The 13,272-nt window shown below is 26.8% G+C and overlaps 1 protein-coding gene across 1 annotated transcript in view; it reads left to right on the top strand.

Moving 5' to 3' along the window:
* Positions 1-4,422: 4,422 nt before the first annotated feature.
* Positions 4,423-13,272, top strand: part of LOC112597478 (roundabout homolog 2-like) — a 159,957-nt gene continuing 151,107 nt past the window's right edge. The window contains exon 1 of the mRNA XM_025343545.1: positions 4,423-4,869. Within this exon, the coding sequence (XP_025199330.1) occupies positions 4,785-4,869 (85 nt within the window). The 5' untranslated portion in view covers positions 4,423-4,784. The remainder of the gene's footprint in view (positions 4,870-13,272) is intronic.

Here is a 13,272-nt window from a genome sequence, read left to right as displayed (position 1 = left end):
TTTTATTTGTTTTTCCCAATTATAAAAAAAAATTATTGAAATTTTTTATTTTGACCTCTTTCAAGTATAAACTAGATTAAATTTGTTATTCAATACCAACCTTAAAGTAAAGCATTTAAATGACTTCTTATCGGGCACACAGATACAAAAAAAAAAAAAACATACACATTATTATAAAACAATGAATTCATTACTTCGCTCAGAATATAATAGGTATAGCTTTAAAAAAAAAATTAATATATTATATAAAAGCGTGAAATATTATTAAAAATTGTATTTTATATGTTTATAAAGAAGTTCTTATGTTAAATAAAATAAGGCCTTTCAAATAATAATTTTAGTTCTAAATTCAATTGTAAAAATTTGAGACTTCTCATTTCATTAAATAATGATAATCTGCTTATACTAATCCTAATTCAAATTTATGAGCTATTAAGATGACATCTCGGCGGAAAGTGTGTTTTTCGTGACGATTATAACGTGGATCAACTGAATTCAAATCCTACCCAATTATTAAATATAATTATACCGTAATAATGGTGTCATTATCAGGTATGGTATAATACCAAATTTATAATTTATATAGGATACCAGATGGTTAAGGTGTAAATAGAATTTGTATCAATAATATGAAGCGACAATTATATGTACAATGTAAATAATTTAATTATAGTTATTTACATTTTTCATAACTGCAGTATAATATATATTTTCATTTGAATAATATAATATTATATTTAATAATTTATATTTTTTTGTAATAATACATAAAATATTTAAATAATGTTAAATATTTACTCATTATTTATAGTTTTCTGAAATTAGTTCGTACTAATTAATTAATAATTACTAAATAATTAAAATAAATAATTGTTAGTAAATAATTTTTAAGTTTCATATTTTATTTATTTTCATAAAACTCAATTAAAAAAGTTGAAATTTGTTGACATAATAACTATAAATTAATCATTCATTTTTGATATTTTATTTTTGAGCATCAACCAGAAGATGATATTAGCTTTGATCAAATTATTTATTTTGGCTTAATTTATACATTCTTTATAAAATATAATATAAAAACAGTTTAACATGTAATATTAAAAAAGATATATTTTTATGGATAGAATGCCTACTATTACGCGCGTACCCTTTTGGTTACACGATTACGCATGTTAAATATGACTACATAATTGTACAATGTTATCAAATTTAATAATATGATAATATAAATTCTAAGATAATTAAATGTCGTATTTATCTCATCTTTTATCGTAATTTTTGAAATTTTTACCGATACATATAAGCAATCCTACGTATGTAGTTAAGTTACTAATACCTGCTGCAGTAATAATATCAGTTATCACTTATCATCACGGAATCTGTAAACGAAGTACATATTATTTTATCTGAAAAAAAAAACTTTACTTATGATAAAAGATTTTAAATATCGCTTAATTTAAAAGAAAAGATAATTTGATGAAATGTAAGTATACTAGATAAATGTATTCAGTTACCATATTAATGAAATCGAATTATACTGTACTATCAACAAATGGCAATCACAAACATTCAATAGAACACAAAATTGAGCTATGGGTATTTAATAATTTTTATAATCATTATTCAGCCACAATGTCCACTTATCAACCTTAACTTTATTATTTAAGTTTTAAAAGAAAATTGCAAGCAGAAAGCTTTTGAATTCATATCCACCAGACTCTTAAAACTCATAAGAACTGAATTATTAAAGTGTCCTACAGAAACTGAATATGAAAATATTTAGTCCATAAGAAATACTAGAAAACGTAGAAATCGTTTCATGAATTTCCATAATTGTCAAATTAAATGACTGTATTTAAAAAAATGTATTATTATATTTATTAAAACTAACTATTTACAACTAAATTAAACATTTATCGGTTAAAAATTAAATGATACCATTATGCCTAATCTGGCAACGTCGCAAAAGTGTTATGCGCAATTGTGCATAATATAATATCTTACCCAAAATATAAGTTCTATTGTCCTGTTAAAATGCGCGCAATCGTATTTTACCGATTTTTATTTGAATGAAATGCCTATAATGTTGTGTTAAAAATTATTTCTAGGAATAGTAAGTCGATAACAAAATTATTTTATGTGAAAATCAATCAAGTCAACGACTAGACTGAAAGTAATAATTTATAATCACGCTAATGACCAAAATTAATGATAAGTTAGCAGATTACTAAGTGTATATTACTATATTATATATATTATATATTGACCTATAAAAACATTTAACTTATTATTATCATTAATTATTATAAATCTATTATTTACTAATATATTATAAAAATAATAGATAATGGAAAAATATTATTTTCTATTTATATAAACTAGCAAATACAATTTTATTTCATTGCAATCCATTTTGTAACATAACTTTACTTTAGAATCTATATTATAGGCATTCAGTAAAGATAATATTTTATTAGTCAATTTAATCTTATCATCTAATAATATATTTTAGATTACTAATAGGCCTTGCAATAATGGGTCTCTTGACTCTTGTAATAGCTTTATTTAATAACTACGAACGGTAAATTTAATTATTATATAACCAATATTAAGTCAAATTATATTAAATTTTTCTAGTACTATTTATGAGCTTAACTTAGAAGAGATGGGTTATATAATGTAAATTTTTGTTATGTGTTTCTCGCAACATTTTATAAAGTAGAAAAAATACTTCAATTTTAAATATTGAGGGTGTTTTTGGTAGAAAATTAGATGTAGTTGATATGTGATTAACGGAATGAGTTTTTACCTGAACGGTAATAAAAAATATAAACTCGTACTTATTGAGTTTTATGATTAATTTGAGTTAAATTTAAAATCAACCCTATTTGTTTACGGAAGTGCGACTACTTGATATCGTTAATAATAAAAGAACAACATTTTTAATCATAGTAGTAGAATCATTTGTGACAGATAGGTCTAATTGACCTAATCTATATTAACGTTTGAAGCTAAAATGTTGATAAAGTTTGTTAAAACCATGAAATGTTGCTAGTTATTTTGTAGTTAAAAATTCATATAGTTTTAATTTTTAATTTAATTGAGTTGAAAATGCAGTGTAATATTTATAAACAATTTAAAAATGTCGTAAATACAAATGCACAATTTATGTTTTAGTCCTTTTATATGTTATAATGTTAATAATATATTGAGACGAGATATTTAAATGTAAAACAACCGATTTTACCCTCTATGATTTTAGCTTATTATTTGTTATTCAAAAATATTAATGTTTGAGACTAGTGGAACTGAATTAGTTACTTTTCACCATCACTTGTATAATAGTTTTTTACATTTAATAAAATTTTCAAAATATTATTTATATTAATTTTAAGCTGTTTATACCACAAACCTATACAAACTTCATATACTAGCGACGTATCTATATTCTATACTGTTTGTTAGTATATAAATAATAAATGCTATGCTAAACATAAATACTAATTAAAATTGCGATGTACTAAACATGTTCTAAAAATGCAATTATTATAATTGATAGTTTAAAGCAATAAGTTGATCTGCTTTGTGAAACATTATTGAAAAGTTGATGATGTGGATTGTGGAATTGAAATGAAATAATGAAATAATATTTTGAATAGCAATAAATTATTTGCTAGTTATTTATTAAACAAGATTCATTGTTACAAAGGACATTATCTATTGCTCTTAGTTCTTACATAATATTTTGATAAAAATATAAATTATGTAAAATATAAATTAATATTTATTTTTTTAAATTTTGAATACCAGTATACTTAAAGGACTAAGATAATAATTAACAAACAAACTTGATTAAACGTGAAGGCTTATTAAGTACTATATTGGCGTGGTGTTAATTAACTTTAATTAATTATTTTTTAACTACAGTAGTAGTATTATAATTGTCATTTTTATAGTAACGCCTTCAAGTAAATACACCTGGTAACCGAGAAAACCTCCCTTTAACGTAACCCAAAAATATTTGTTTACTTTAGTTTGATGATTATCTCGTCACGGGTGGACTTTGAAAAAAAAAATAAACAATAAATTATTCAAATCATGTATCTACCCCAAGTACAATATATACCATGTATAGTCAGTTTATCGCAAAAAAAAATCGGCTGACTCTCGAAGTAATTAATTAGTATTCGACAAAGTCGAAAAAAAAAATTGTCGTAATTGCATTTTTAAGCCGATAACAGAAAAAATATTATGATTAATAATAACAAAAATATGTAATTTCTAAACTATTATCCCGGGTCGATAGAGAGCGCTGCTCGCTCTACTCTTCGCCGCCGACGACACCAAACTCACCGGAAAAAACCGAACCGCCGTATACCGGACCCGACGGGCGGTCGGCCACCGGTGTACCGTCAAACTGCCGATGTAATAGCCCTCCAGTCGTTGCCCCGCCGGTCGTCGTGCATGTTCTGTACGTCTGTGTTCGTGCCGAGTGTTTTACGTGTGTGTCGTGCGGTTTATATTTATTTGTTTTTTTAATACATTTTTCCGAAACTTTTACGCGTGCGTTATTCGGTCCATTTCTATCCCAAACATGTTTCGGTGTCGTCATCGAGCCCGGCTATTGACTTTCGGAGAATAATTATAATATTTCGTGCCGCAATCGGTGGTGGTTTTGATTTAAAATTTTTTTTTTTGGATTTACGTACTATTTTACCGTTTTACACGCCGCCGTCGTATCGTCGTGCCCTCCCTCCCAGTGCGCGACGGTTAGGGGAGAAAATATGAAAACTTCCCGGCGACGGGAATTTGGCCGGCCTGTGCTGCTGATGCTGCTGTTGGCGTTCATATCGTTCGGCGACGTTACAGGTACATAATGTTATTATTATTACTGTTATGTTATGTGGATGATTGATAATATAATATTCAAACTATACTAGCTATTATACATTATATATATGTGTGAATACACATGTGTGTAATAAACATAGTTTGATATTTTACGCACGATAAGACCGCCGTATACTTTGGACGTGATAAATCAATTAATTAACTAGTGATTTTTTTTTTTTTTTTGTTTAATTTAATAACTGCTCGAATTATTGATAACGTGTTTGTACTCGTATATGAAATCGAATACATAAAACGAATAAATTGAATTCGATTCAATAAAAATTTAGTTTTTTTTTGTTCACAATGAATAGTTATGCAGTAATTTACGTAGTTTCATTGGTGTATGTTTTTTATTTTATAATTTTGTCTTTTTATGACCACTTGTTTATTTTAAAGTTAGAAAATATTTAGTAAAAAATACTGGTTACTCAGTAGTTACATAACGAATTGAAAAAAAAAAATCATTAAAATTGAGTTTTAACATTGTTTGTTGTAATAATAACATTGAATTAACGTTCTACGTGACACTGACACAATACCCTATTATCCGATAGGTAGTAAAAAAATACTGTTCCGGTATCTAATTATAAAAAATGTATCATATACGTATTGTATTAAATCACAGTAGTTACCATTTACATTCGTAAATCATATCATCTGGTGAAGGGGTGATACCGGATCGCTGGCACGTTAAAATTTACGATTTCGTCCGCTCGTTGTACTTGCAGAGTTTTTGGATTTATATGAATATTGTTCGTGTCATTCTCTCTCTCACTCAATGACGGTCGGCTGTCGCGCGTTACGCCAATGACTTACTAGCGTATTATATTTCGCTGTCCCTCGGCTAATAATTATTATTGTTATTACTATTATAATATACGACCGCCGGCGCTGTCGATTCAACCTCAACCGAGGTCAACCGTAGCCAAACGGTCATCAACTGAGGTAACACTATGGTAATTTCAATCTGCACGCGTGGAGTAGTGTTTGTTATTGTCCTCCACAAGAATTCGTTAAAAATCAAATATAAAGCTTTTAATAGAGATGATCATTAAGTTGTTGAAACCATGCAGCTTTTACATGTCTACTTATTATATAGTTTTTAAATATTTAACTTATCCTTAGAGAAAGTTGTAATAAATCTTTATAAATTTTACCCTTTTCTACATGTTTAGGTCTTGGTTTATTATATACAAATTTCTTCTAAGGCCTGTCTAGGCATGCATGTGTGATTTAAATTTGGGTCTATACGAAACTATTTAAAATTTGTAGCATTTCAGTCAATCGCACTCGGTATGATAATTATTGCACCTTGGTATATATTAAACTTCAAAATCTATTAATACTTTAAAATTGAATTGGTCATACAAAAAAAAAATTTTAAATTCTACAAATAATTCAATTTAAAGTTATTAATCTATTAGTATCACAATTAAATTTTATCAACTTCATAATCTATAAATTCTACCTGTCGACTAAAAAGAAAATATTGCGAAAATCTACTTGACTAAAATTATCATTTTAGTATGATGATGGTAATCACCATAAAAACACGTGAGTTCTTTCTTTCACAGGGTAGTTATTTTTTTCTCTTCGTAAATCATTATTCATCTGTAGTATAGGTACATTTAAAAAATTATCTTATTTGCTTATTGAGCACAAATTGTAAATATTATTTTATAAGAAAAAACAGTCTGTTTGATGTATTTAAAATTATATTTGTTATTGTTTTTTAATGAATTTAAGTATATATAGTTAATGTAAAGTTATCGGTTTATAATATACCTATGATTGAGCTAAAAGTCACATAATAGTTTCCACTTACACATACTAAATGTCTGTAAAAGTTTACATACTTTTCATTTTTATGGCGTTAAAGTTTATGTACCATGATTAAATTACAACGCATAACAAAATGGTTTTACGATCTCGACATTAAACTAGTGATGTGAAATACCTTATATGTGCAGTTGGAAATTTATTATTTTCTTACATTACTATGTTGTACGTTGAACTTCGTATAATATTATTATTATAACCGTGCTCAGAACAATTTCGCAGATCTTACTAATAAGAATAATGTTTTGAGTTTTATTTATGAAATCAGTTCTCTCCATTCCTAAATAACAACTTCTAAAAAATATTGCTAAGTAAATGTGAGTGGTAAGATACGCAAATACGCATACATGAGCTAGTTTATTATATATGAATATTGTATATTATATTATATTTGTCATATTATTTCATTTATATAGGTAATAATTAATACATATATGATATATGTTTATATTTTAATATGTATTATATTGCTTATACAATGTAATATACTACAATTTTGTTTGTAACTAAAGTCAAACAAACTTTTGCATGAAGGTTAACAATAGTTAAATAATGTGTTTTGTGTTCATATTCAATGTCTATATTAACAGGGACTTAAACTTTGTCATTGAATCCGTTAATCTTTGAAATTTCTTGTAATCAAACTCTGACTGTTTTAGGAACATTGTTTAGGGTATATATTATTTTTTTATTATTATTGATATTTTAAACTTATTTATGAATTTACTTAAATTGTATTTTTATGTTATTAATTTATCATATATTTTTCAAGTATACGTATATCCTTAATTTTATTTTGGTATAAATTAATGCTTATTTGAATTACTTCTTAATATATTTTATAAAACGATTGCATATTATATATTTAGGTACAAAATTAGTTATAACATATTTTATTAACGAACGTATTATAAACATTTTTCTACGATGTGTCCTATTAATTTTCTTTCCATTATTTAAACAATACAAAATACATTCTTACTTGCATACACACGTATATATAATTTATAAACCTAAATAAATGCTAAGGGGTGGTATACTGGTATGGTTGCATTCAAAATTGAATACAAAATCTTATCCCTTTAGGGCACCAACAAAAAAAAAGCCTATCATATAGTACCTATAGTATACAGTAGGTGTAAATGCATAGTGAGGAGATTAATGATTTATCGGCAGCAGACCGGTTTTTTCTTGACTTAATTTTATATATTACTTCGGTTATTTAGAACACAAATTATTATTTATTGATACGCCGAAGGGGACACAGGAAGGGAACAATCATAATCTATTGGGTCAGTATTAAGTTGAAAAAATCTCTTATGTCCTACCGATAATTGGAAATCGGTATTTAGGTATGTGTAGCAAGAGAAAATCTCGTCGGCAGTTGTAATTGGATTATTATACACGTGTATCAAAAATATTGACCGCTTTTTTATTGGAATCGACGTTATTTACAGTAATATAGGTATTAAGGTACTATAAACATTTTTCTTGCTTAATTTTTATTAAGTAAGAATAGACATTCATTTTAATTTAATTAATTTGTGTTATAGCAACAGTTTTTACGAATAAAGATAGCTATTAATAATTTCCGGGCGGCGGTTCATATACTCATTATAAAATACTCCAGTTATAAACGCCTTAGTTGATAACATTTATTTGTTTTTATGTTGAGAAGAACTGGACAGACATCGAATGTCGGCAAATGCATTTTTGTTTGAATAGTATACCGATACTTATACTATATCATTATGACGTTATTAGTAATATATATGTATATTTAGTTTGTTTTACTTAATCATAGTTTTATATTAAACTCTTGAACTTTATATTTAATATTTACCGAAAAAGATTATAAAATTCCACTGATATATAAAAAAATAAAAAGATCATTCAGTTTATAATTTCAATTTTTAATAGTTCCTATCTAAATTAAAATTCATAATTTTATATAATTGCAACTAGACTTATTACATCAACAACAATATTTTTATTTTATTACGTATTTTATAGATTATTTGTGTCCCGGTAATTGAGACGTAAGTAACCTACGAGGTAACCTACTAAAAGTTACGTTGGATAATATACCCTGTTATTTTGTGAAAAATTAAAATATTTATTTTCATGACGTTTTGTTTAATTTTTAAATTAAGTTGGTAATCTGATAAAATTTTAGTTCTTAAAACCAAATTATAGAAAAAATTAATATTATATTACTTGTATAATATATTGATGTACAAATTAATATCTTTATTAATAATTTTAAGTTTTTAAAAATAATTTAGGAAAATGCTTGCCAATTCCTAAATTACTTATAATAATTTTTTTAAACGCAGTTTTCTGTGGAGTTATTAGTTTAATTCTTATGGTTTTTAATTAAAAAGGTTAGGCTAAAGTGGTTTTATGATTGATGTTTGGTAGTTTCGTTGAACAGGTTTATGAATTTAGCGTCTCAATTTAAATACGATATAATGATTAATGTTCTCCTTTGCTTTGTCTGTGTTTATTCGTATTCGAAGCCAATCGGTTGAAAGTTCACTATTGTAGGTATATTTTTGTTCATAGTACATCTTTATGTAAGTACTGTATTAATGTGTTATATATTTAATGTGTGTGTTATGTATATCCAGAATTCCGGATATACCATCGGGTTTAACAGTGTTTGAAGCGTTGAGAATAAAATATTCTAAAGAATACTATTGTAGGAAAATCCTTAGTGAGCACATTGATTGATGGTTTCTATAGTCGGTAATGTCTTGTCGCGCCGTAAGGGGCGTTGTAGCGATGATTTACATTTGGAAGTCGTGCGCGTTTCTAATCCAAACGCTGACGGGTGAACAGCGACGCGGCGCTCGTATTTGGTACATTGTTTTCGGGAGGTGATAATTCTTTGAAGCGATGACTACAGCGACGCGCCGGCAACTTGCCGCGAGAGTAAACCATTAATGAGACCAAAGACAGATTTATACGTGTTGACGATGACGATGGTATAGTGATGTTTTTACAATGGTTGTGTAAGTTTCGATTGACGCGATTAGCAAACGGAAGAAAGATGACGTCAAAGAATAAAAAGAGGAAAATAATAATAATGTAAATTACAATACGTCGCCGCTCGTTTTCTTGCCACTGCCACTGTAGTCCGTAACTACAACACACATGGTCACCGCGTAAATCCATTACTGAGAGCGCTTTATATAATATATGTATATATTTGTTATGTTGTTCTACTAATAACTCTCGTTTATATTTACGTGCATATCTATAAACATATACCTTATACATGTCGGTTGTCGTTTTTTCGTGTCTTATAAAATTATTACCGTGTTTTTGTAGGTGTTATCAATAGTGTATACATTTTAAAAAATATATTGTTAAATACGCACTTCCATGGCCGACGCAGGTTTATTTGCAAGACATCTCGGAAATTTGTCAACATTTTTTTTTTATATATAATATAATATAAATAAATTAAACGTAACGTAGTACGGAGGGGCAAGACCGCAGGTGTTATTTTTTTGTCGAAGATTCAATCACATCAGCTGTCCGGTTTCCCCCATTCCCTCTCCACTACCGGGTCCATTGTTGAAATGATGTTTGTGATTACAGCGTGCGCGTATACTGTAGAACATATTATAAATTATAATATATGGTTCGTACTTCGTAGGGATCTTTGGTGTCCATTTTATATATGTACGTATATTATATTATATAGGTAAATATATTATCTGCAGTGTTGTGTGTCCTTCGTATCCGTTTCTCAGCGATCGACGCCGTGGAAGTTTTATTCAAGTAATTGAAATTATTCTTATTAAAAACACCAATGGTTTTTCAGCTATTAATTTCTGTTTGAATTCTAGTGAAAAACTGTATAAACATAGTGTACAACTTAGTATGTTTGTATTATAATATTTAAATTGTTCAATGTTTATAGATAGTTTGGTTCGTATAAACGTGTGTCGTGTAATTAAATTTATGGTTTACAATAGTACGTTCAACCTTTGCTTGACATAAAATACAATCGTTAACGAGATGATTATGTCTCGAATATACCTATTACATTTATTGCAGAAGGTGTATAGCTCGAAATGCAAAAATTTTCACTATGTATTTTTTATAAGTACGTTTTTTTCATACAAAATTTTAAATAATGCAATTAATTTTCGCGAATCGTTTACTTATATAATTATGTATACACTGAACAAAATTCTGAATGAAAATTAAAAATAAGTTTTTAATTTGTTAATAACCAACTGTGGGTGAAAACTAAAATTTGAAATGAGTATGTTAGTTTTGTGATTTGTTTTATAATTTAAATTACTTTTATTTACTTGTAAATAACAATTAGAATAGTAACATATTTTTTGGGGATCTTTGGAGACATTAGTTTTTGGCTGTGAGTTTCACAGGTCTATGATTTTAATGAGTTTTTCAATTAATTTAGGCAATGCAATTAACGCGTTAGACATAAATAGATACATTTCGAAGTTTCTTATTCACAGGTTTGGACTGGTAGGTACAGGTATGAACAGGTATGGACAATAGTCTATACTCTATTATTGTCTGATTATTAACACATTGACTTTATATGATATTGTGTGTTTTGTATTAAGTTAGAAAATATATATTAATAATTTATAGTTATTTGTATTTGTAGACTTCGTGTTGTGTGAACAAAAATCATATCGTATTTATTTATAAGCCAGTGTAGTTATATTATTACGAGTATATTTGATACATTATAATAATAATAAAATTACGGTGATTAGGGATGATGTAAAATATAAAAGAATAAACATTTAGGGATTTAGGTGAAATCTACAATTGGGGAGACATTTTTGGGTGAATTGTTCAAATTCACACGGGCTTCTCATTCCGTCTCGTTGCCTTTCCGTAATACTTTTCCCTTACAAAAGGTTTTTATATGATGGCAGTAAAATACTAAAATGCCTTGCGTATATTCCATTTTTATCCGTATGTGGACATCTGCCGTCGTATGCAGTGAAAATTTTCCCTTTAGAACAACAACTTACTAAACATCTAATAGGCCTTCTCGTTTACAAGACTTGTTTATTATATCCAACACGGACATTATAAGGAGGTTAAGGTTTGATACTTGTGTATTTTTGTTCATGTTTTTTTTTTTTTTCATAAGGCGGATGAATGTTTTGTTTTGTAATTCGGACTAGCTATTTTTTCGACTATGCAGTGAATGTATTACCAATTGCTCGCTAATGATATATGCTTTCCAAGTGTATTTTTTTTCTCGTTTATAATTTAAGTTTCCTTTGAATATTAATAATTTTGGTTAAATAATTTTTTTAAATTTAATTGTACTTAACTTGAAGAAATCGTAAATTCAGTAAATAAACAATTATAATCTGTATTTAGATAAAATTAAAGACATAATATTTAATATTTTAATTTTTTTTGTTGAGGTTTTATTTGTATTGTTAACCACTCTTAATAGTAGACATATAGTGGATATAAATGAAATCAGAATTAAATGCAACGGTGTAATGGTGATGATTGTAAGGATTTGAAGTGAAAACGTGGTTAATAGGTCGGTGGGGAACAAACAATTTATTGACGTAGTTTATAATATAATCATATTATATTTATGATAATGATTTGGTATCAAGTAAAATAGCTAGGATTGTTAAAGAAATGTAATTAATGTGTCTTTGTATTTATATAATAGTGTAAGTTCTAATAACGTTATTATATTTTTATTTTAATTTACTATCCGTTAATAATTTTATTATTGATTTATTATTCTTTTTAAACATCATTTTTGAATCTTTTTTTAGTTTATAAAATTATGTTATGAAAATTTAAAAAAAAAATATCGTATTGAAGTTAAAAAAAGCATTTTAGATAAAATATCCAAGAAGCTTGAAAAAATTTAGGGGTTGGTGAATGTAACGATCAGGAAATTAAGCTCCTTAATATGGAATAGTTATAGATAATAACTAAGAATAATACATGTCATATACTAAGCAAAAGTGTATAAGAATTTTATTTTACAATGATTGATTTCAGTATTTAATTTATTAATTGCGTAGTGCACGTCTTATCATACTTATGAAACATTGATTTTTAAATATTATTTTTAATAATATATATAAGTAAATAAATTAATAAAAGGCTCATTTGTTTTAATTATTTTATTATATTAGTTTTCTTAGAACTTTACCGTAAAACTATTTTTTTATATTGGAGATAAATTATTTATTTAAATTATGACTAGTCAAAAAACGAAATTGTTTATTTTAATTAGTTATCTTTATACTACGTTTTAAGATTAAACTGTTTTGTGTAATCTAGATGTTTTGTGGGTACAAGTGGGCTTTCGGTTAGTTATTGTTCTTTCTATTGTGTGTAGAACTAGGTCCATTGTTTCTTCAGACGATTTATCAGTTCCCAAAAAGTTTTCAAATGCCCAAACTATGCTATAGACTTTCCAAAAACAGTAAACCTTCCATAAATCTCTTGGGAGTTTTATGTATAGTTACTGGAAAACAACGCACGAGACAATATACT

The sequence above is a fragment of the Melanaphis sacchari genome, unplaced genomic scaffold, assembly GCF_002803265.2.
Source record: "Melanaphis sacchari strain LSU unplaced genomic scaffold, SCAv2.0 Contig41_pilon_pilon, whole genome shotgun sequence".
NCBI lineage: Eukaryota > Metazoa > Arthropoda > Insecta > Hemiptera > Aphididae > Melanaphis > Melanaphis sacchari.
The sequence above is the reverse complement of the archived record's forward strand: the minus strand, read 5'-3'. Positions and strand labels throughout refer to the sequence as shown.